Source organism: Somniosus microcephalus, chromosome 20 (genome assembly GCF_052327205.1).
Source record: "Somniosus microcephalus isolate GS21.2 chromosome 20, FLI_Smic_1.0, whole genome shotgun sequence".
Classification (NCBI taxonomy): Eukaryota; Metazoa; Chordata; class Chondrichthyes; order Squaliformes; family Somniosidae; genus Somniosus; species Somniosus microcephalus.
Window position 1 is genome coordinate 42,474,724 of NC_141006.1, and position 24,869 is coordinate 42,499,592.

General features: G+C 45.0%; 1 protein-coding gene across 3 annotated transcripts; it reads right to left on the minus strand.

Moving 5' to 3' along the window:
- Positions 1-5,803: 5,803 nt before the first annotated feature.
- Positions 5,804-23,457, minus strand: LOC147103156 (zinc finger and BTB domain-containing protein 8A-like). 3 transcript variants are annotated; one of them, XM_085962497.1, is made up of 4 exons: positions 23,295-23,457; positions 10,365-11,329; positions 9,156-9,334; positions 5,804-8,083 (listed from the first exon to the last, which is right to left on the minus strand). In XM_085962497.1, exons 2-4 carry the CDS (start codon positions 11,296-11,298, stop codon positions 7,718-7,720), a joined length of 1,479 nt encoding a protein of 492 aa, XP_085818623.1. In that variant the 5' UTR covers positions 11,299-11,329; positions 23,295-23,457; the 3' UTR covers positions 5,804-7,717. The 3 variants fall into 3 exon arrangements, with proteins under 3 accessions (XP_085818623.1, XP_085818625.1, XP_085818624.1); XM_085962499.1 differs by lacking the exon at positions 23,295-23,457 and adding an exon at positions 23,014-23,158; XM_085962498.1 differs by lacking the exon at positions 23,295-23,457 and adding an exon at positions 23,014-23,155 and having other exon boundaries at positions 9,156-9,277.
- Between the last annotated feature and the right edge of the window lie 1,412 nt (positions 23,458-24,869).

A 24,869-nucleotide genomic window follows, 5' to 3' on the forward strand; every position in this document is an offset into this window, starting at 1 on the left:
TGGTCTCCACCGCCCTCTGTGGCAGACAATTCCACAGGTTCACCACTCTCTGGGTGAAGAAATTCCTCCTCATTTCAGTCCTAAATGGCTTACCCCTTATCCTTAGATTATGACCCCTGGTTCTGGACTCCCCAGCCATCAGAAACATCCTTCCTGCATCTAGTCTGTCCAGGCCTGACAAAATTTTATAGGTTTCGATGAGATCCCCTCTCAATCTTCTAAACTCCAGTGAGTATAAGCCCAATCGACACAATCTCTCCTCATACGTCATTCTTGCCATCCCAGGTATCAGCCTGGTGAATCTTCGCTGCACTCCTTCCATGGCAAGAACGTCCTTCCTCAGGTAAGGCGACCAAAACTGCACACAATGCTCAAGGTGCGGTCTCACCAAGGCCCTGTACAACTGTAGCAAGACATCCTTGTTCCTGTACTCGAACCCTCTTGCTACGAAGGCCAACATACCATTTGCCTTCTCAACCGCCTGCTGCACCTGCATGCTTACCTTCAGTGACTGGTGCACAAGAACACCCAGGTCTCTTTGCACTTTCCCTTCTCCCAATCTATTGCCATTCAAATAATAATCTGCCTTCCTGTTTTTGCCACCAAAGTGGATAACCTCACATTTATCCACATTATAGTGCATTTGCCATGTTTCTGCCCAATCACCCAACCTGTCCAAATCGTACTGGAGTTTCACGACATCCTCCTCACAGCATACCCTCCCACCCAGCTTTGTGTCGTCTGCAAATTTGGAGATATTACATCCAATTCCCTCGTCCAGATCATTAATATATATTGTGAACAGCTGGGGTCCTAGGACCGATCCTTGCGGTACCCCACTAGTCACTGCCTGCCACTCGGAAAACGACCCGTTTATTCCAACTCTTTGCTTTCTGTCCGCCAACCAGTTCTCTATCCAAGTCAATACCTTGCCCCCAATCCCATGTGCCTTAATTTTGCACACTAATCTCTTATGTGGGACCTTATTGAAAGCCTTCTGAAAGTCCAAATACACCACATGCACTGGTTCTCCCTTATCTATTTTACCAGTTACATCCTCAAAAAATTCCAGTAGATTAGTCAAGCATGTTGACTTTGTCCGATCCTGTCACTGCTTTCCAAGTGCTCTGCTATTACATCTTTTATAATAGACTCTAGCATTTTCCCCACTACCGATGTCAGGCTTACCGGTCTATAATTCCCCGCTTTTTCTCTACCACCTTTTTTGAATAGTGGGGTAACATTAGCTACCCTCCAATCCATGGGTACTGTTCCAGAGTCTATCGAGTTCTGGAAGATGACCAGCAATGCATCTAATATTTCTAGGGCCACTTCCTTAAGTACCCTGGGATGCAGATTATCAGGCCCTGGGGATTTATCAGCCTTCAGTCCCATCAATTTTCCTAACACCATTTCCCTACAAATACTGATTTCTTTCAGTTCCACACTTTCATCAGACCCTATGTTCCCCGGCATCTCTGGGAGGTTATTTGTGTCCTCCTTTGTGAAGACAGAACCAAAGTATGAATTTAGTTGGTCTGCCATTTCTTTGTTTCCCATTATAAATTCCCCTGATTCTGACTGCAAGGGACCTACGCTTGACTTCACCAATCTTTTTCTCTTCACATATCTATAAAAGCTTTTACAGTCAGTTTTTATGTTCCTTGCTAGCTTACTCTCATATTCTATTTTCCCTTTCTTAATTAATCCCTTTGTCCTCCTTTGTTGAATCCTAAACTGCTCCCAATCCTCAGGATTATTGCTTTTTCTGGCCAATTTATATGTCGTCTCCTTGGATCTTATGCTATCCGTAATTTCCCTTGTTAGCCACGGTTGAGTCACCTTTTTTGTTTTATTTTTATGCCAAACTGGGATGAACAAATTCTGTAGCTCATCCATTCGGTCTTTGAATGTTTGCCATTGCCTATCCACCGTCAACCCTTTGAGTGCCATTCCCCAATCAATCCTACCCAACTCGCTCCTCAGACCATCGTAGTTTCCTTTATTTAAATTGAGGACCGTAGTTTCTGAGTCAACTACTTCATTCTCCATCTTAATGAAGAATTCGATCACAGCAATGTAGATGAATATAGTTCTCCTGTGAGCTATGATCTAATTGAATGGTGGAGGACGCTCAATGGGCTGAATGACCTACTCCTATTCCTATGATCCTTTAAATCTAAATGCACTCCAACCCATCAGAGCACAATGACAAAAAAAAATTGCCAACAAAATCACTGTACCTGTTGATGATCCTGCATTCTGAACACAATACACAGTGACACACCCTAAAAGTTAAATATGTCCAGAAGCTTTGGGTATATTTTCTTTTGGAGAACTAACTTCTTAAAAAAAAAAATTATACGGAGAGTACCTTACATTAAAAGTACACCCCCACCACTGAACGTTCCTCTTTAGCCAATTCTGTCCTTTATCACTTGTTATTTCTCAACATTGTGAAAGTTACATTTCCTTTTTTTCTGTATTGAATAATGTAAAATGAAGCAATAACAGAAAATGCTGGAAATACTCAGCAGGTCAGGCACATCTGTGGAGCGTCATCGACCTGAAACGTTAGCTTTGTTTCTCTCTCCACAGATGCTGCCTGACCTGCTGAGTATTTCCAGCATTTTCTGTTTTTATTTCAGATTTACAGCATCCGCAGTATTTTGCTTTTGTATTAATGTAAAATTAAGGTTTATTTGACAATAAATACTTGCATTGGTCAATGTTGGAATCCACTGCCTCTGAATTGTCACGCTGCTTATCTGAGCAGAAATTTCCTACAATTAAATATTGGGAAGACCGAAGCCATTGTCTTCGGCCCCTGCCACAAACTCTGTTCCCTCGCCACCAACTACATCCCTCTCCCTGGCCACTGTCTGAGGCTGAACCAGACCGTTCACAACCTTGCCGTTCTGTTTGACCCTGAGCTGAGCTTCTAACCCCATATACTCTCCATCACCAAGAACATCTACTTCCACCTCCATTAACATTGCCCGTTTCCACCCCTGCCTCAGCTCATCTGCTGCTGAAACCCTCATCTCATGTTACCTCAAGACTTGACTATTCCAACACACTCCGGGCCAGCCTCCTGCTTTGCATCCTCTGTAAACTTGAGCTCATCCAAAACTCTGCTGCCCGGATCCTAACCTGCACCAAGTCCTGTTCACCTATCACTCCTGTGCTCATTAACCTGCATTGGCTCCCGGACTGGCAATGCTACAATTTTAAAATTCACATCCTTGGCCTCGCCCCTCCCTATCTCTGTAACCTCCTCCAGTCTTCCAACCCTCTGAGATCTTTGCGCTCCTCCAATTCTGGCCTCTTGCGCATCCACGATTTTCTTCACTCCATCATTGGCAACTCGGCCTTCAGCTGCCTATGCCCTAGGCTCTGGAATTCTCTCCCTAAAGCTCTATGCTGCTCTACCTCTCTCTCCTCCTTTAACACGCTCCTTAAAACCTACCTCTTTGAGATTTTGGTCACCTGTCCTAATATCTCTTTATGTGGCTCGGTGTCAAATTTTGTTTGATAATGCTCCTGTGGGATGTTTTACTATGTTAAAGATGCTATATAAATGCAAGTTGTTGTTGGTGCTCCACATCTGACTTCAAGTATGTTTCGGGGTCACACATTGTTCAATGTTAGAAATAATGCATTTAAATAATACTGGTGAATTGGGGATACTCTAATCAATCTGAAGGAGGAGATCACAGCTCGAGCCATTCAATCACCTTCTGACTTTCCTCTGTCAAGTTTGAGCATGCAGCATTCAGCCAATCAAAATGCTGTATCTTAAAGCTGTGATAGAGCATTAATACATGCACCTGATCAAAGTAGAAACTCCTCACATACCTCTGCTCAATTACTAGGTTATTTTGTTCTTTGTGGTCTACTTTTAACTGTTCCATCTTGATCCACACATACACCCAAATTCCACCCATCAATAATAAGGTTGAGACTTTAAACAGCAGTCAAATTAGTATCTTTTTACAAATGTCAGGATCTTATTGAGATGCTTCAGAAATAAACAGAAAAACAACAGTGTGATGTTAATTTTACTTTAAATGCATTAATAGAGCCCATTTCACATTGCAGGTTGTCCCAAAGCACTCACAGCCAATGAATTACATTCAAAATGTAGTCACTTCTTTAGTAGCACAGAGCAGCTGACTTGCACACCGCAAGATTCCACAAACAGCAATGAGATGAATGACCATTTAATCCGAGCGGTATTGGTTGAGGGATAAATGTTGGCCAGAATTTGGAGAATACCTTGCTCTTCTTCAAAGAAAATTAACATGGGATCTTTTCTGAATAGGCAGATAGGCCTCAGTTCAACATCTCATCTGAAAGCGGGCACCTCCAACAATGCCGCACTCCCTCAGTACTACACTGTGCCAGCCTCGATTATGTGCTCAGGTCTTTGAGGGGGGTTTTAAACCCACAACCTTCTGACAGAGATAAGAGTGCTACAGTCAAGCTGACACATTTCTCCAGTACCCCCACCTCCACCCCCTAATTAGCACTACCACATGATTTCTGGCCAGCTGTGGAGGGGACTGATGCAATCTAATGTAGTCCAGCAACATTTTTAGTTCCTTTCACCACTTCAACATGGAGATAATGGAAGTTTGTTTATATGTTCCAGTAAATGTTTACACTTATTTTGCGATGGGCACATCCATTTGGGCCAGCAGGGGAATAGCTGCTAGGGAACCCAATATTAGATGGGAATTAACGGATTTGATTGGTGGTTCACTGGATAATCCCCTTACATGGAAACCTGACCGAGGGTAGGAGGTCAAGCACTTGCTTCCTATCCAGGGAACAAAAAAGCACATGGTCATTGTTAATCCAGTTTGAGCTGGCAGGGGGTGAAAGGTGCTCTCTCAATTCAGGCTGGACCAATGAGGATTTTCTGGTCAGAAGAGTGGAGGTAGCCTGCTATTAGGGGCATTGTAGCATACTTTATTATTTTCATTGTTAACAAATACTTGCATTTATATAGCAGTTTTAACATAGAAAAATATCTCAAGGGGCTTGATAAGGGTGTCATTAAATAAAAGCCAGAGTAGGTGATATTAGAAAGGGTGCCCAAAAGCTGGGTCGAAGAGTTGGGTTTTAAGAAGGATCTTAAAGGAGAGGGAGGTGGAGAGGCAGAGGGGTTTAGGGAGAGAATGCCAGAACGTGCGGTCTCAGTTACTGAAGTTGCAGGTGCCAATGGTGGGGCAAAGGGAAAAGGAGATGCACAAGAGGACAGAGTCAGAGGAACAGAGGGTTTCCGAGGGGGTAGGAAGGGAGGAAGTTGTAGAGGTCGAGGAGGTTACAGAGGGGTTAAGAAGGGTGGTACAAAGATAAGTTGGAGTGAGATTTACCATTCAATGCTTCCCTGTTCACTCACTTATTGTTTATAAAAGAAATCAGCTTGTTGATTTATAATTGGACTCATCTCACTAGAGTACTGACCACCTTTGAGAAGACTAGAGAAGCACACGTAGCACCATGAGTGGAAATACAGCATCAAACTCATAACAAGGAGGTTTCATTGTTACGAAGCCAGGACACTATTATAGAGCTAGATACTGGGCAATAGAAAGTAAACTCCTTATTATAAGGGATGCGTGATCTTACGGGAGAGACTGATGACACTGAAACTAAGAGAATATCTAGTGGAGACCCAAAATTTGTAACACCTTGCTTAGGATAACAGTGCAGATAATCAATCCACAATAGTCAATTCTGCTGTACTGAAAATGCCATCCCCAAAGCATAGAGGTAGTTCCAGTGACTGACACAGTTTGTGAAAAATGTTCCATTTTATTTTCATTTATCAGACAGTTATTCACACTCTGTTGAATAAACGGATTTTTTTCTGGTCCCCAAAGTACAAAGAAAACCAATCTGGACTTCCAGCTTGGACATGATTTCAAAACACTGTAGTTCTAAAGCTAATATAATGCATTACAGGTCTCAGCTATTAAACTCATATGTAGGTAATCGTTTAGGGCAGATCACCCACTCAATCCATACCTAAATTAAATAAATAATTAGTCCCACAGCAGGACCTTACTTTTAATCTCAAAGATTTCACCTTAGAACAAAATACAGTTATACTTAAACCATATTGCAGTGGAGCAAGCTTATAATCGACTCTGGCAAGATCAAATCCTAGTAAACTGTTTTAAAATACAAAAAGAACATTTCCATTTATTGCAATATCACATAACTGTTCTAGATCAGTCTTATTTAGAAATGTGGACCGTGACATTTTAATCCATGATCACTTAAAACCAAATTCCTTGCCATCCTTTCCCCCACAACTATGTGAGTTGGGTGTTCTTGGCACCAAGGCTAGTTAATAAATAATACAAAACATATATCCCGCAGTGCCTACCGGTCATGGAAGGCATCCAGTGAGTGGGTAGGCATTGTATGCTGGTAATCAAAGAGTCACCTGAATGTGCACTAAAATTTGAAGCATAGGCATGCAGTCAGAGAGACCATTCCTAGCAATCTTCTGCATCTGGACCTGGAGCTCATGGCAGGGTGGCTGATTATACCTTGATAACCCTGGACCATGAAGAGGAATTGGGGGCAGTGGTAATAAATCAGTCGATGAAGGTCTCTGTCGAGTGAGTTAGTGATTAATAAGCCAAACAGAATATTGGTTTTACCTTGTTAAAGGTGCTATCTAAATGCAAGCTGTTGTTGTATATGTGTGAGTTCTACAATTCCGTATTCCAAGGAGACCAAACCCAAGGGCGTTTTATAAACTTCCATATATCTTAACGTGAGAGCGACAAAGAAGATTCCTTAACTAAAGATCAATCAGCCTAAGAGAATGAAAATTATTTACTTCAACAAACCGAGGAGCAAAAGTAGATAATGACGCAGGATGTTAATTTCCTATACTTTATGTGACCAAAAAGCAAACAATATGGTTTCTTGCAAAGTGAACTGTACCTGCTCCTGGTGGAGAGAGTATACTGAACAAAAGGCGATTTGGCAACAATAATAAGCACAAAAAACAAGGATTGTTCTTACTGCTGCTATTGAGAGTTCATACCTGAAGTCTGAATGAAGGATAAACAAATTGGGGCTGCCTGCAGCACCACTTCGTTAGTTGGAATTAGTGTGACAGTCAAATGTCCCTTTCTCTCTCCACAGATTCTTACATTTCTAAAACAAGCCAAAAACATGGGCTTTGTATTTGTTCATGTTTGGTTTAGTGACATCTGGCTTTTAACAAAGACCATTTTGAGTATAAAAAGTTGCTGAATAGCTTCAGCCAATGGACAGTACCATCATACAGGACAGTTTACCAAGTGATAGCATGAAAGAAACCTAGAGAGAGATTTCTTCAGATCAAATCCTGTAGATCCAGTTTCTCTTTAACAAACAAAAACTGACCAAGAGGTTCTCCACTGTAGGACTAAGTCCCTTGTAGTTTAAAAAACATATACACAATACTCATCATGTAACACCCAAAAACAATAAAGTTTTAAAACAGTAACTGGACATTTTGAAGACGAATTAACCCCCCTACCCCCTGCAATTAAACATGAATGAGAAATAACAGACAATTGCTGTCATTAACACTTTAAGGGGCAAAGAAATGTACAGAATGATGGAATGTGCATCAAGAACCCCTCAGTTACTATCAGATTTTTTTCTTCCTTTAAAAAAAAGTTCTGGCACAGAATTTGTTTACTCAGTCATTATTGTTCTCAATTTTTTCATAAATTTGGACTTTTTCATCTGCATCGTCCAGGATTTCGTGTACTGCATGAACTTCGTTGCTTCCCGGACCTTCTCCCCCCGAGCTCAGGATCTCCGTCTCCACATCTGGTTCTGTGGAAATCCATCCGGATTCTTTGTCACTTTCCTGAAATTCCAGATCCTGGTCCGGCTGCGCATCCAGGTCAATAGGCTCATCATCATGACCAGAGTTCATCAGACAGGCGCAGTTATTGCACAGCCCATAGCACTTGCCATCATGCTGTACAATTTTAGCTGCAATGCCGGTGAATGGCTTCCTGCAGACTTTGCAGATAACAAGCTTTCCAGACTTGTGGATCTGGGAAAAGTCCAAACAAAATATAAACATGAGGGAAACTACAGCTACATATAATATCAGTGACTGATTGAGAATTCATTGCACGTGATAACTTTAGTGCAACACTTTTGGGGGGAGGGGGAGGGGGCAAGTGATGTGCTTCTAACGTGAAAACAAAGCCAGTGTGTAATGGATGCAAATAGCACCCACTGACCATATCAAGCACTCATCAGTAATGCAATGCTTAAGATCTCCTTTTTGTAATGAACAAGATAGCTTTCAAGGCAGCATCCGTGGAGAGAGAAACAGAGTTAACGTTTCAGGTCTGTGACCCTTCGTCAGACCTGAAACGTTAACTCTGTTTCTCTCTCCACGGATGCTGCCTGGCCTGCTGAGTGTGTCCAGCATTTTCTGTTATTTCAGAGTTCCAGCAGCCGCAGTATTTTGCTATTGTAAGTTAGCTTTCAAGTTCAATTCCATTTCTGGTAAAAAGAGAATGGATCTACCATATAATGTACGGAGCCGCAGCTGTGACACACAGTGACAAACAGCTCTGAGGTAGAGTAAAAACAGAGTTTTATCAGTTTTAAAAGTTCTTAGTTAATCATAAATCTTCTGTAATCTAATGGACATATATTGAATTTACTATATTCTGTTATTTTGTACAGATGTATAATGTTTGTACAGATGTATAATGTTAAGTAGGGCTTTTTATAGAGAAAGCAAGGTGAACGGCCAATGTCATTAAGAATGCCACCAAGACTAAAGGACAGCAGGAGAGAAAAACAAGGTAAATCAAGTAGCAGCGTTTGATCACACCAAGCTTGAATTTTAAAACCCAGTAGATTATAGCAGAAAGGGAAGACTGAAGGAGGTAAGGAGTTCCACAATTTGGCGCCTGATCTCATCCAAGTGGTCTTGCTGGTACTGACCAGTCTTACTTCTCCCCATTCCACCTTACTGTTTACATTATTGTGCAACAGGCATTGGTCCTACAGAAGATACAGGACCTCAAGCTGCTGCTTATACTGTGACTAATATCACTAAGAAAAATGATTTGCATCCCCAAAGTGCAACAAGATTTCACACTCACGGTTATGACATGGCTACGGAGATGCTCAAGTCGTGTGAATCTCTTTCCACAGGAGTCGCAGGGATACGGTCGCTCCCCCGTATGCGATCGAAGATGCCGCTTCAAGTCAGATTTCCGCTTCACTGTATGTGTACAGAACGGGCACTTGAATCTCATCTTTGGTAACATATTGCAGTCTCCTTAGAAAAAATGCAAACTTTCAGTGCAATCTTCTTATACAGAAATGAAAATATTTGCATTGTTCTAAATCTGCATATAACCAGATGAGACAGTGCAAACATAAAAATATAAGTTATATGTTAAAAAAAACTTGCCAATGGCATTTAAATGGCTGGCAGTCTTGGAATACTGAAAATGTCCTGATGCTACTTTTAAAGCTGTACTCTCGTCACAATCTTCATACGTAAAGAGACAATAGCATAGCATAGAGCATAGAATTATACAGCACAGAAAGAGGCCCTTCAGCCCATCGCATCCGCGCCGGCCATCAGGCCCTGCCTAATCTAATCCCATTTTCCAGCATTTGGTCTGTAGCCTTGTATGCTATGGCATTTCAAGTGCTCATCCAAATACTTCTTGAATGTTGTGAGGGTTCCTGCCTCTACCACCCTTTCAGGCAGTGAGTTCCAGATTCCAACCACCCTCTGGGTGAAAAAGTTCTTCCTCAAATCCCCTCTAAACCTCCTGCCCCTTACCTTAAATCTATGCCCCCTTGTTATTGACCCCTCTACTAAGGGAAAAAGTTCCTTTCTATCTACCCTATCTATGCCCCTCATAATTTTGTACACCTCAATCAGGTCCCCCCTCAGCCTTCTCTGCTCCAAGGAAAACAACCCCAGCCTGTCCAGTCTTTCTTCATAGCTGAAGCGCTCCAGCCCAGGTAACATCCTGGTGAATCTCCTCTGCACCCTCTCCAAAGCAATCACATCCTTCCTATAGTGTGACGACCAGAACTGCACACAGTATTCCAGTTGTGGCCTAACCAGCGTTTTGTACAGCTCCATCATAACCTCCCTGCTCTTATATTCTACCTTGTTTCCTCCCACATTACTGAAATTTGCAATCAGACATCCATTAAAATGGGCAACAGTGCCCTTCAATGTAAGGCGCTAGATAAAGCAGCTTTACAGAAGGAGAGATACCCAGACACTGAAACACTCTGGCAATGTACCCCCCACTCTGACATTAAAGGATATGCACCACTCTTACCTACACTTTCTCCACTCCAGTCACCCACAACTTCCAGAATTGTAGGCATTGGAGGATACCAGTCTTCAGCCTTTCGACCTCTACCTCGAGAAGGTTGCCGTATTGAGTCGCCATTTCTTCGTGGCAATGGCCAGTCCCTGGGCAGAACGTCTGGCTCATGCCGGAACTGATAACTCATGTGAGGGGCACTCAGTTCAGAATCCGGAGTTCTTTTCTCCTCGGCTTGGGAAACAGTGTTTATGTGTTCAGATGTTCTCGCAGTCACACCAGAACCACACAGACTACTGGCTTTGAAAACAGAGAGTTCAGATACTTCCTGGTGCACGCGATTACTGCCAAAAGAGTTCGGCAGCTGGTCTCTGGGGGAGTGCTGAAGGTTTGCAACTGGTTGATGAAAGCTGAAGTTTCTCCAGGAGTGTCCAACAATACCCCCCAGATCGGAGTTTTTGTGAGCATGAACAGAGCTAGTATCCAGGCCTCGGCTGCTGGTATACAAAGATGACACGTCCCCACACTTGCTCTCGCCATTACTGGAATGGCTGAAGTATCTCTCTTTCTCACTGATGTCCAGAGAGGATTTGATGAAGCTCTTGCAGACACTGATCACATCGGTCATTTGCAAGTAGCTGGCAGCTGACATCACATCAATCACATTTTGGCTTGTGAGAGACAGCCTCCCTGAATATATGAAATCTAAAATAACTGTGAATGCATCAGCTGAAAAGACGTCGAAAGTGGCTACCGTGGGCTGTCCCACATCCTGGGCATTATGCAGAAGCAGCATCCGGAAGTAGCCACTGCTGGCAAACAAAACGTTACGATGACCCTTGAAGACTCTTCCCTCCACGATGATGCTGCAGTCGCAAAACATTTCCTGTTTGCGCTGTTCATTTAACTGGTGAAGCAGACGGGCTTGGTGTGAGGAGATCTCCATTTTGAGAGCAGCCTGCCGTGACTTCAGCCTGCTGTGGACATGAAGAACATCACTTTACTAATGACAGAATGAGGTCTCAATCCATTCCAAGAAATGTTAAAAAAAATGGTTTTCTGTATTAGGCAATAAGGAGGAGTGATGTAAAAGGTGCAATAAAATTGATTGCACTTTAGTAATTCAAATGTATTATATACCAGGTTTGTAGAGTGTTCATCTGAATTGCCCCATAATAAATCTATACATGACAGACAATTCTCAGTTGATTCCTGTTTATTTTTCATACTTTAAGACTGTTGCTCAAAGCCAACCTGAAAACAAACATTTTATGCAGAAAGCACTCCAGTGACGTCACAAATAGCATACAGGACTGTAGGCAGTACACTCAAATCATTTCAATGTAGCAGAACTGAAAAGTACATCAATGAGTGTTTTTGGATAGTTTCTGTCACCCTATAGAATCACAAAGTTGCTTTGCTGAAAATATAAATTCATCCCCCCTTCCCATATAAATTAGATATAGAATTTCATACACGAGAGTCAGTAACAAGGCGGCCATTTTATTCACTGCTGCATTCTTACTCATCTCCAATCACATGCTACGTTTGCCATACAAACACACATGCCCGTTCTTTACGTCTGTAAACGAACATGTTATCTGTCAATAAAGCACTTTCTTCCAGTTGGACCTCATTACACCAAAACTAGGGGCCATAAATATAATCACTAATAAATCCAATAGGGAATTCAGGATAACTTTCTTTACCCAAAGAGTGGTAAGATTATGGAACTCGTTGCCACAAGGAGTAGTTGAGGCAAGTAGCATAGATGCATTTAAAGGGAAGCTAGATAAGCACATGAGAGAGAAAGGAATAGATGGATATTCTGATAGGATTAGATGAAGAGGGGTGGGGGGGAGGCTAGTGTGGAGCATAAACATCGTCCGAATGGCCCGTTCCTGTGCTGTAGATTCTATGTAATTCTATGTACACAAAGATCTAGTTTCACATTATAAAATGCACCATCTTCCTCTTGATACAAAAGCACACAGGAAAAATTCAGCAGTCAGAATGGTGGCAGCTAACAACAAAAACAGAGATACAAATTCTAATAGAAAGGTTCAGGAAATATCAAGAAACCCCAATATGTTAAAGGCTGCAAAGTTGAATAATGCTAAAGTGAAATGTTATGCTTTTATTGCTTGGTTGCTTTTGTGGGGCAGGCAGAAGTTTCAGTTTCCTCTTCTTGAGAGTATTACCTTAGTCAGAAGGTTAAATAAATTAGGAAGTGTCTATTAATAGTGCAAACTGTGCATGGTGAGGTGGTAAGAGCTGGTAAACAACTCAATCTATTACAGTCCGTCTGAACATTCTGAATCTGTTCCCCTTGTAAGCATCCGATTTACTCGTCTGCATAATAGCAATACTGTGTTTAGAAAAATATAGGTTGGTATGTGTTATACGGCAGTATCATTGAGGAGGTCAGAAGATATCATAAATCACTGCAGTAAAGCTAGAGTTTTTTTTTGTAGCTTTCTATATTTACAGTTAAGAATATGAAATTTATACTTGCAATAGGGTTTTAATTATTTTTTGTTCTGCTCTTTGAAGTTTTGCTTGTAGGAATTCGAACTTTGTTCTGCAGTCCCAAGCTCTTTGTTGGGAATCAGGATGTACCGGGGGCTTAGATTTCAGTTCAACCATGCAACAAAGAATTGTCCCTACCAATATTTATCCCTCAACCAACATCATTAAAACAGATTATCCGGTCATTATCTCATTGCTGTTTGTGGGACGTTGCTTTGCGCAAATTGGCTGCTGTGTTTCCTACATTACAACAGTGATGACACTTTAAAAGTACTTGATTAGCTGTAAAGCACTTTGGGACGTCCTGAGGTCATGAAAGGCGCTATATAAATGCAAGTTCTTTCTTCAAGGAGCTCTATGTCTTAATTTGGTATGAATACTGTAGAACTGCTATTAATGTCATAATCTTACCAACAAACTGCTAAAAAAAAACTTCTATTTTTATTATGTGGTGAATACTATTATTTTTACCTCACTAAAGCTATCTTATTGCAAGAGAGCAGAATGCAGCTGCTTGGGTGTGTAATTGGTTAGGGATAGGAGGCGGCGAGTAGTGGTGAACGGATGTTATTCTGACTGGAGAGAAGTGTGCAGTGGGGACCCCCAGGAGTTGGTACTAGGACCATTGCTTTTCTTCTTATATACAAATGAACTGGACTTGAGTATAGGGAGTACAATTTAGAAGTTTGTGAATGATAACGTAGTAAATAGTGAGGAAGAGAGTAGCAGACTTCAAGAGGCCTTGGATAGGCTGGTGAAATTGGCAGACAAATGGCAGATGCAATTTAATGCGGATAAGCGTGAAGTGACGCACTTTGGGAGGAACAACATGGAGAGGCAGTATAATTTAAATTGTACTATTGAGGGGAGTGCAAGATCAGAGGGGCCTGGGGGGACATATTCATAAATCTTTGAAGGTGGCAGGACAAGTTGATAAGGCAGGTAAGAAAGCATATGGGATTTCTCGGCTTTGCAAATAGGGGCATTAAATACAAAAACAAGACAGTCATGCTAAACCTTTATAAAGTACCGGTTAGGCCTCAGCTGGAGTAATGTGTACTATTCTGGGTACCACATTTTAGGAAGGATGTCAAGCCCTTGGAGAGGGTACAGAGGGGGTTTACCAGGGTGATATCGGGGATGAGGGACTTCTGTTATGTGGAGAGACTTGTTCTCCTTAGAGCAGAGAAGGTTAAGGGGAGATTTAATAGAGATATTCAAAATTATATGGGGTTTTCATGGAGTAGATAAGGAGAAATTGTTTCCTCTGATGAGTGGGTACCGGTCACCAGAGGTCATGGATTTAAAATAATTGTCAAAATAACTAGGAGGAGAGTTTTTTTTCCACACAGAGGGTTGTTAAGATCTTGAACGCACTATGTGAAAGGATGGTGGAAGCAGATTCCATAGGAATTTTCAAACGGAAATTGGACATGTAATTGAAGAGGGCGAATTTGCAGGGTTTTGGGGAAACAGCTGGAGTGTGAGACTAAATTGGAGAGCTCTTTCAAAGAGCCGGTACAGGCACAATGGGCCAAATAGCCTCCTTTGTTGAAAGATTCTATGATTCTATATTCCTATCCCATAGCTTGTCCAGTTGTCCCCCATTCTTGAGGAGGTCAGATAATATAATATAGTGACAAATGTGAGCAAAAGAAAAATCTATATTTAAAAAAGCATTATTCCTATACACCTGTCTATAAAATCTAACTTCCCATCAACATTTTATTATAAATTCCTATGTCCACATTTATAATGGAAATTGTTTATGCTACAGGTAGACTATCCTTTATCCGCACTTCCGAAAACCGAAACGCAGCTGATCCCAAGGTTTTCGGATAAAGGATGGTCTACCTGTACTAACTTATCACACTGCAATTACACTTACTTGCCAGTGATGATGCTATAGTGCCCAAGTTGAGCATCTCCCCGCCTGCACTGCAATGCTCCAACCACTTTACTTCTCTGCTTACCAAACTGCCATAACTTTTGCTAGTTAACTATATAATATAAAATCAAATTATTATAAAACAGACTGAATGTATGACTTTAATTAAGGGCTCCATATCTGGTCAGTTATCCTCTGCCCTCCAACCCCACTTCATTTGGCTCAAGTCCTTATATGCAACACCACAGGAGATTAACTACTGTAGTATTACAGGGGGTATATACTTTTTTTTTTAATGTCCCAAGACCAATTTAATTCATATTAAAAAGAATAAAGCATACAGCACTTTAAAAAAAATGTTTTTAGCACAAATGAATTAAACAAGTGAAAGTTTTAGGTCAATCAGCAGATTTCCTGGTTCACCTTAACTCATTTCTGCCTAACTCTAACCCAAAACTTTCTTCAATAAGTGAGAATATGTGGATCTGGAGTAAGTTAATGCCTTACTAGCTTTTAAAGTTTTCCAAATGGCACAAAATACAATTGCAATCTTCTTAGAATCATAGAAGTTTACAGCACAGAAGAAGGCCATTCGGCCCATCGTGTCCATGCCGGCCGACAAAGAGCTAGCCAGCCTAATCCCACTTTCCAGCTCTTGGTCCATAGCCTTGTAGGTTACGGCACTTCTAGTGCATATCCAAGTACTTTTTAAATGTGATGAGGGTCTCTGCCTCTACCACCCTTTCAGGCAGTGAGTTCCAGACCCCCACCACCCTCTGGGTGAAAACATTTCTCCTCAAATCCCCTCTAACCTTCCGACCAATTACTTTAAATCTATGCCCCCTGGTTATTGATCCTTCTACTAAGGGAAATAGGTCCTTCCTATCCACTCTATCTAGGCCTCTCGTCATTTTATACACCTCAATTAGGTCTCCCCTCAGCATCTTCTGTTCCAAAGAAAACAACCCCAGCCTATCCAATCTTTCCTCAGAGCTAAAATTCTCCAGTCCAGGCAACATCCTTGTAAATCTCCTCTGTACCCTCTCTAGCGCAATCATATCTTTCCTGTAATTTGGTGACCAGAACTGCATGCAGTACTCTAGCTGAGGCCTAACTAGCGTTTTATACAGTTCAAGCATAACCTCCCTGCTCTTATATTCTATGCCTCAGCTAATATCAATTCAATTCAATTTTATTTGCCATATGTACTAGTACAATGGAATGCTTACTCCCCGTAGGGACACGTCAGCTATTTTTACAGCGCCGTGTTCAGAAAGTCAATTCTTTGGCATCCAGTGGCAGTGGGAGCACGATGTCCCTCAGCCGCTCTGTCTCCTTGTCCCCGCGGCCTCCTCCTCACTGTTGCCGGCTCGGCTCCACATGTGGTGGCCTGCTTCTCCCGCTCACCCTCTGGCCACCATTCCCGGCTCCCCTCCTCCCAGTCGGACTGCGAGTCGTCGTGGCCTCCGCCCGACTCGCCGAACACATCCTCCGGTCGCTGCGGCCTCCACCTCATCGTCACCGGCTTCACGGTCCGGGCCTGCTTCTCCCGCTTCCGGTCCGGCCGCCATGCTCGGCTCCCCTCCTCCCAGTCGGAATGCTTCCCCGTTGAAGAGCAGCCGGCCGAGTGCTCTAGCGGGTCGACGTGGCTGCTGCTGCGTCCCGATGCGCTGCGCTGCCTCCGCCCGACTCGCCGAATACCTTGCTCCGGTTGTGGGAGCGAGCGGCGAGAGCGGGCCGCCCGAAGCAGGGAGAGAGCGCTAGCGCCGGACCGTCTCGGGCGCCATCTTGACTCTCTCAAGGCAAGTAATAAAGGCAAGTATCTTGTATGCCTTCTTAACCACCTTATCTACCTGTCCTGCTACCTTCAGGGATCTGTGGACATGCACACCAAGGTCCCTCTGCACTTCTCTGTGTCCTACCATTTATTGAGTATTCCCTTGCCTTGTTAGCTCTCCCCAAATGCATTACCTCGCACTTGTCTGGATTGAATTCCATTTGCCGCTGTTCTGCCCACCTGACCAGTCCATTGATATCTTCCTGCAGTCTATAGCTTTCTTCTTCATTATCCACCGCACAGCCAATTTTTGTATCATCTGCAACTTCTTAATCATACCCCCTACATTCAAGTCTAATCATTGCTATATAGCACGGTGGTTAGCACTGTTGCCTCACAGCGCCAGGGACCCGGGTTCGAATCCGGCCTCGGGTGACTGTCTGTGTGGAGTTTGCACATTCTCCCCGTGTTTGCGTGGGTTTTCTCCGGGTGCTCCGGTTTCCTCCCACAGTCCAAAGATGTGCAGGTTAGGTTGATTGGCTATGATAAATTGACCCTTAGTGTTAGGGGGATTAAAATATGTGGGGTTACGGGGATAGGGTGGGATATGTGTTGGTGTAGGGGTTACGGGGATCGGGTGGGATATGTGTCGGTGCAGACTCGATGGGCCGAAATGGCCTCTATCTGCACTGTGGGGTTTCTGTGATTCTGTGTGATATCACAAAAAGCAAGGGACCTAGTACTGAGCCCTGCAGAACCCCACTGGAAACAGCCTTCCAGTCACAAAAACACCATCAACCATAACCCTTTGCTTCCTACTTCTGAGCCAATTTTGGATCCAACTTGCCACTTTGCCTTGGATCCCATGGGCTTTTACTTTTGTGACCAGTCTGCCATGTGGGACCTTATCAAAAGCCTTGCTAAAATCCAGATACACTACATCAAATGCACAACCCTCATCGACCCTCCTTGTTACCTCCTCAAAAAATTCAATCAAGTTAGTCAGACGCGACCTCTCCTTAACAAATCCATGCTGATTAATCAGTGTCTTTCTAAATGAAGATTTATCCTGTCCCTCAGAACTTTTTCCAATAATTTTCCCACCACCGAGGTTAGGCTGACTGGCCTGTAATTACTCAGTCTATCCCTTTCTCCCTTTTTAAACAATAGTACCATGTTAGCAGTCCTCCAGCACTACACCTATACCCAGAGAGGATTGGAAAATGATGGTCAGAGCCTCTATTTCCTCTCTTACTTCTCTTAACAGTCTGGGATACATTTCATCTGGACCTGGGGAATTATCCACTTTCAAAGATGCTAAACCCCTTAATACTTCCTCTCTCACTGTTTATTTCATGTAATATTTCACACTCCTCCTCCCTGATTGCAATGTCTGCATTGTCTCTCTCTTTTGTGAACACAGTCGCGAAGTATTCATTAAGGGCCTTACCCACGTCTTCTGCCTCCACACATAGATTATCTTCATGGTCTCTAATAGGCTCTACTCTTTCTTTAGTTATCCTCTTGCTCTCAATGTATTTATAAAACATCTTTGGGTTTTCCTTTATTTTAACCTGCCAATATTTTTTCATGCTCTCTCTTTGCTTTCCTAATTTCCTTTTTAATTTCACCCCTGCACTTTCCATACTCCTCTAGGTTTTCTATGGTATTGCACACTTGGTAACTGTCATAAGCCTCCCTTCTTTTCTTTATCCTACCCTGTATGTCCCTTGACATCCAGGGGGCTCTGGATTTGTTAGTCCCACCCTTTTTCTTTAAGGGAACATACTTGTGCTGAGCGCTCACTATCTCCTCCTTGAATGACTCCTACTGCTGACACTGACCTTCAAGTAGTTGTTTCCAGTCCACTTTGGCTAAATCACATCTCAGCTTAGTAAAATTGGCTTTTCCCAAATTGAGAAAGGCGCTATATAAATGCAAGTTGTTGTTGTACGACTTTATTGGTGTCAACACAATAATAAGAATGAAACCGGACGGACCACCCGGCATCCACCTCGGCACCAGCTACGGACACGGCAATGGCACACCCAGCCCAGTTGACCCTGCAACGTCCTTCTCACCAACATCTAGGGAGTTGTGCCAAAATTGGGAGAGCTGTCCCACAGACTAGTCACGCAACAACCTGACATAGTCATACTCATAGAATCATACCTTTCAGCCAATGTCCCAAACTCCTCCATCACCATCCCTGGGTATGTCCTGTCCCACCCGGCAGGACAGACCCACCAGGGGTGGCGGCACAGTGGTATACAGTCGGGAAGGAGTGGCCCTGGGAGTCCTCAACATTGACTCCAGACCCCATGAAGTCTCATGGCTCCAGGTTAAGCATGGGCAAGAAAACCTCCTGCTGGTTACCACCTACCGCCCTCCCTCAGCTGATGAATCAGTACTACTCCATGTTGAACACCACTTGGAAGAAGCACTGAGAGCAGCAAGGGCACAGAATGTATTCTGGGTGGGGGACTTCAATGTCCATCACCAAGAGTGGCTCGGTAGCACCACTACTGACTGAGCTGGCTGCGTCCTGAAGGACATAGCCGCCAGTCTGGGCCTGCAACAGGTGGTGATAGAACCAACACGAGGGAAAAACCTACTTGACCTCGTCCTCACCAACCTACCTGTCACAGATGCATCTGTCCATAACAGTATTGGTAGCAGTGACCACCGCACAGTCATTGTGGAGACAAAGTCCCCTCTTCACACTGAGGACACCCTCTCACCTGCTAAATGAGATAGATTCAGAACAGATCTAGCAGCTCAATACTTGGCATCCATGAGGCGCTGTGGGCCATCAGCAGCAGCAGAATTGTATTTCACCACAATCTGTAACCTCATGGCCTGGCACATCCCTCACTCTACCATTACCATGAAGCCAGGGGATCAACCCTGGTTCAATAAGGAGTGTAGAAGAACATGCCAGGAGCAGCACCAGGCGTACCTAAAAATTAGGTGCCAACCTGGGGAAGCTGCAACACAGGACTACAATGCATGCGAGAAAGCGGAAGCAGCATGCTATAGACAGGGCTAAGCGATCCCGCAATCAACGGACCAGATCAAAGCTCTGCAGTACTGCCACATCCAGTCGTGAATGGTGGTGGACCATTAAACAATTAACGGGAGGAGGAGGCTCCATGAATATCCCCATCCTCAATGATGGTGGAGCCCAGCACGTGAGTGCAAAAGACAAGGCTGAAACGTTTGCAACCATCTTCAGCCAGAAGTGCCGAGTGGATGATTCATATCGGCCTGCTCCTGAGGTCCCCACCATCACAAAAGCCAGTCTTCAGCCAATTTGATTCACTCCACGTGATATCAAGAAACGGCTGAGTGCACTGGATACAGCAAAGGCTACGGGCCCCGACAACATACCGGCTATCATGCTGAAAACTTGTGCTCCAGAACTAGCTGCGCCTCTAGCCAAGCTGTTCCAGTACAGCTACAACACTGGCATCTATCCGACAATGTGGAAAACTGTCCAGGTATGTCCAGCAAAAAGCAGGACAAATCTAACCCGGCCAATTACCGCCCCATCAGTCTACTCTCAATCATCAGCAAAGTGAGGGAAGGTGTCATCGACAGTGCTATCAAGCGGCACTTACTCACCAATAACCTGCTCACTTATGCCCAGTTTGGGTTCCGCCAAGACCACTCGGCTCCCGACCTCATTACAGCCTTGGTCCAAACATGGACAAAGGAGCTGAATTCCAGAGGTGAGGTGAGAGTGACTGCCCTTGACATCAAGACAGCATTTGACCGAGTGTAGCATCAAGGAGCCCTAGTAAAACTGAAACAATGGGAATCGGGGGGGGAAACGCTCCACTGGCTGGAGTCATATCTGGCACAAAAGGAAGATGGTTGTGGTGGTTGAAGGTCAATCATCACAGCCCCAGAACATCATTGCAGGAGCTCCTCAGGGCAGTGTCCTAGGCCCAACCATCTTCAACTGCATCATCAATGACTTTCCCTCCAACATAAGGTCAGAAATGGGGTTGTTCGCTGATGACTGCACAGTGTTCAGCGCCATTCACAACTCCTCAGATAATGAAGCAGTCCATGCCACCATGCAACAAGACATGGATGACGTTCAGGCTTGGGCTGATAAGTGGCAGGTAACATTCGCACCACAGAAGTGCCAAGCAATGACTATCTCCAACAAGCATGAGTCTAACCACCTCCCCGTGACATTCAACGGCATTACCATCACCGAATCCCCCATCAACATCATCCTGGGGGTCACCATTGACCAGAAACTTAACTGGAGCAGCCACATAAATACTGTGGCAACAAGAGCGGGACAGAGGTTAGATATTCTGCAGCGAGTGTCTCACCTCCTGACTCCCCAAAGCCTTTCCACCATCTACAAGGCACAAGTAAGGAGTGTGATGGAATACTCTCCACTTGCCTAGATGAGTACAGCTCCAACAAAACTCAAGAAGCTCAACACCATCCAGGACAAAGCAGCCCGCTTGATTGGCACCCCATCCACCACCTTGAACATTCACTCCCTCCACCACCGGCGTACCGTGGCTGCAGTGTATACCATCTACAAGATGCACTGCAGCAACTCGACAAGGCTTCTTCGGCAGCACCTCCCAAACCTGCGACCTCTAGCTAGAAGGACAAGGGCAGCAGGCGCACGGGAACACTACCACTTCCAAATTCCCCTCCAAGTCACACACCATCCTGACTGGGAACTATATCGCCATTCCTTCATCGTCGCTGGGTCAAAATCCTAAAACCCCCCTACCTAACAGCACTGTGGGAGTACCATCACCACACGGACTGCAGCAGTTCAGAAGGCGGCTCACCACCACCTTGTCAAGGGCAACTAGGGATGGCCAATAAATGCTGGCTTTGCCAGCGACGCCCACATCCCATAAACAAATTTTAAAAATAGTAAAGGGGTTTCAAGAGGGCGAGGGAATCAGCTCAGGTGTAGTAACCTGGGAGGTTATGAGTAACCTGATCCACCAGGTGGTGCTGTGGCAATTGGTCTCCTGAGTTAAGTCTGGTCTGTACTGGTTGTACTCTTTGTTTTTGCTGCCTCATGGCAGAAGCTTTTATGTGCAAGTGTTGATTAAACCATGTTACGGAGTTAACCTGTGTCCGTCTCCATCTATGGCCACCTCAAGATACCACATCAGGATTCCCAAATCCCATCTTTATCCAGCAATGCCTGCTGAGGACAGGATTGCACTCAGGATGCCCTCCACACTCAAATAGCCTGCTGACAGTCACACATTAAGAACAATCACTTCAAGAGTACTTGGAGTAACTGGTGCCCTTAAAGCTTGACAATGTGAGGGGGAATGCATGATTTTTTTTAATATTAAAATACACGCATCCCAAAAAATAAATAAAAATGCACTACTCGAGTGTTGTCATAGCGGACAGCAGGGGCATCGCCGCTTTAAACTGCGCCGACCCGTTTTGTACTGGGCTGCGTCACTCACAGGACCCGCCCACTTTCGGCATCTCGTTGCAATTGGTCGCTTCAAGTGCCAATCAAACAGCAACTTCACAATGGAGAACAATGGGGACAAACGCCCGGAGCCCGCAGTAACCCGCCTGTCCTCGAGACCGGCACCGCCCCCGTGAGCGGCCCGGGACAAACCGCCCGACCCCGAGACCGACATCCCCCGCCCCCGAGGCCAGCCCGGGACAAACCGCCCGACCCCGAGACCAGCCCGGGACAAACCGCCCGCCCCCGAGACCAGCCCGGGACAAACCGCCCGACCCCGAGACCAGCCCGGGACAAACCGCCCGACCCCGAGACCAGCCCGGGACAAACCGCCCGACCCCGAGACCAGCCCGGGACAAACTGCCCGCCCCCGAGACCAGCCCGGGACAAACCACCCGACCCCGAGACCAGCCCGGGACAAACTGCCCGACCCCGAGACCGGCATCCCCCGCCCCCGAGGCCAGCCCGGGACAAACCGCCCGACCCCGAGACCAGCCCGGGACAAACCGCCCGCCCCCGAGACCAGCCCGGGACAAACCGCCCGACCCCGAGACCAGCCCGGGACAAACCGCCCGACCCCGAGACCAGCCCGGGACAAACCGCCCGACCCCGAGACCAGCCCGGGACAAACTGCCCGCCCCCGAGACCAGCCCGGGACAAACCACCCGACCCCGAGACCAGCCCGGGACAAACTGCCCGACCCCGAGACCGGCATCCCCCGCCCCCGAGACCAGCCCGGGACAAACCGCCCGCCCCCGAGACCAGCCCGGGACAAACCGCCCGACCCCGAGACCAGCCCGGGACAAACTGCCCGACCCTGAGACCGGCATCCCCCGCCCCCGTGACAAACCGCCTGTCCTCGAGACCAGCACCGCCCGAGACCGGCAGCACTCGTCCCGAGACAAACTGCCCTCCCCAAGACAGCCCAGTACAAACTGCCCGCCCCGAGTCCGGCAGCGCCTGCAGTCCGGGGACAAACCCTCACCAGGCTCCTGAGTCCAGCATCGCCCCCAGCCCAGGAGCTGCAGCCCGATTCCCGGGTGGCGGCGGTGCAGCGGCCGGTATCAGCCCCCTCAGTCCAGGCCCGGCGATCCCGCTGGCGCCCAGTGTCTGGGGCTGCGTCCCTTCCGCCCGCCCGCCCTCTGCAGAGCCCCGCGGACCCGCCCTCAGTGGGGGACCCGCCCGACAAAACCCATCTCCCCCGCCCGGCAGCCCCGGGACTTTCCCCAATGCATCCCGCCAGAAAGCCCCAAACCCCTTTCTTACCCGGACCGCCGCTGCACTCCACCCGGTCCGACCCGGACGTGCTTTTCACGCCCGGATTTACACCCGGAGGCACTTAAAGGCGAAATATATCATGGACCATTAAAGCACAATTTTCATTCCAAGTGCAGTGTTTGTACTTGTTCTGGCCACCTTCAAGCTTCCCGTCAGTTTGGGAGGGTGTCATTTTATTTTAAAGGGTTTATCTTAAAAGATCAGGCAGCCGCCATTTTGCACTGGGCTGCGGACCCTCCCCAGGGTCGTCTTTACATTACAGGAGGGTCAGGTATTTTGCATCATTGGTGCTCTGCAGCAGATTTACAGATTCACGCACACCAAATAGCCCCACAGGCTCTGCACTATTAACTCTTTGTTATTTTTCTTTTACATGTGCATTAACACTTACACAATTGTGTTGAAATAGCTAAGCATGAAGTTGAAAGAGACCGAGGAGTCTTAAATAAGCTCCATGCTATAATGTCCAGTCAATGTAGAGCAGCAATCTACATTGCAAGAAATTGTTTACAAATTGTATTTTGCATAGGCCTATGTGTATAATTCAGAGTGCTAGATGTTATTGAATAATGGTTAAAACAAAGCAAATTGAACAAGTTCACATTTTTAATTGCATACTCCAGGGGGAGGCTAAAAATCTGTTCTTCAAAGAATCAAATTCCAATTTCCATTTCACATCCGATGCACTCGAGGCTACCTCCCAACCCATCTTAAATAGTGATCCATCATACCTTCACCAGCTAAATAAAAAAAATTGCAGCTACTGGTCTCAATTCTAAAAAAAATCTTCCCAGAACAACTTTCTAGCAGACAAACTAGTCAATCAAAAAACTCCAGTTCAACTCACTTAAAATTCAGTGGGATAACGAAAATGAGCACAGCATCAAAGACAGTTCAACACAACATATTTTTTTCTAGCCAAAATCCAATGCACAAATATTTAACCTTCGTTCAATTAGACTACCTCTAAAGCAACATAGTGAATAATGTATTAAAAAAATTACAAAGCGGTTTAGTTTACCTGCCAACATCAAGGTAATTTCCTTCCCCCATGTTGGAAAGATATGGAAGTTTGTCTCTCATCAACCCACCAAGATAATCTTGGTAAACAAAACATGAAGGGACAGCATTGGAAACAATAAACTAAGGGAGGACATAGATGGCCAGGGAATAAATAGAGTAATAGAACAGGAGTGTAAAAAGATGGTTAGAGTGAGAAGAACTGCGATTAAAAATGAGTTAAATTGTAAAGCAATGCAGTGTCCATAATAAAACAAGTGAACTGGAGGCAATAATACATTGTGAGGAACCAGATATAGTAGGGATTACTGAGACATGGCTCCAGAATAATCAGGGCTGGAAATTAAACATTGCAGGGTATAATGTATTTAGAAAAGATAGAGGTGAAAAAGGGGTGGTGGAGCAGCAGTACTTATTAGAGATAACATAATGGCAGAAGAAAAAAGTGACGCAGCTATCAGCAAGACAAAAATAGAATCCATGTGGATAGAGATAAAAGATAATAAAGGATCAATCACTAATAGGGGTAGTCTACAGACCACT

Excerpts from the sequence above, each read along its gene's own strand:
- LOC147103156 (XM_085962499.1), bottom strand. The coding sequence starts at position 23,033 with ATGCTGGACTCAGGAGCCTG. Across the intron at positions 11,330-23,013 it reads ATGCTGGACTCAGGAGCCTG|CAGGCTGAAGTCACGGCAGG; the intron begins GTGAGGGTTTGT and ends TCATGTCCACAG. Across the intron at positions 9,335-10,364 it reads CTGGAGTGGAGAAAGTGTAG|GAGACTGCAATATGTTACCA; the intron begins GTAAGAGTGGTG and ends ATTTTTTCTAAG.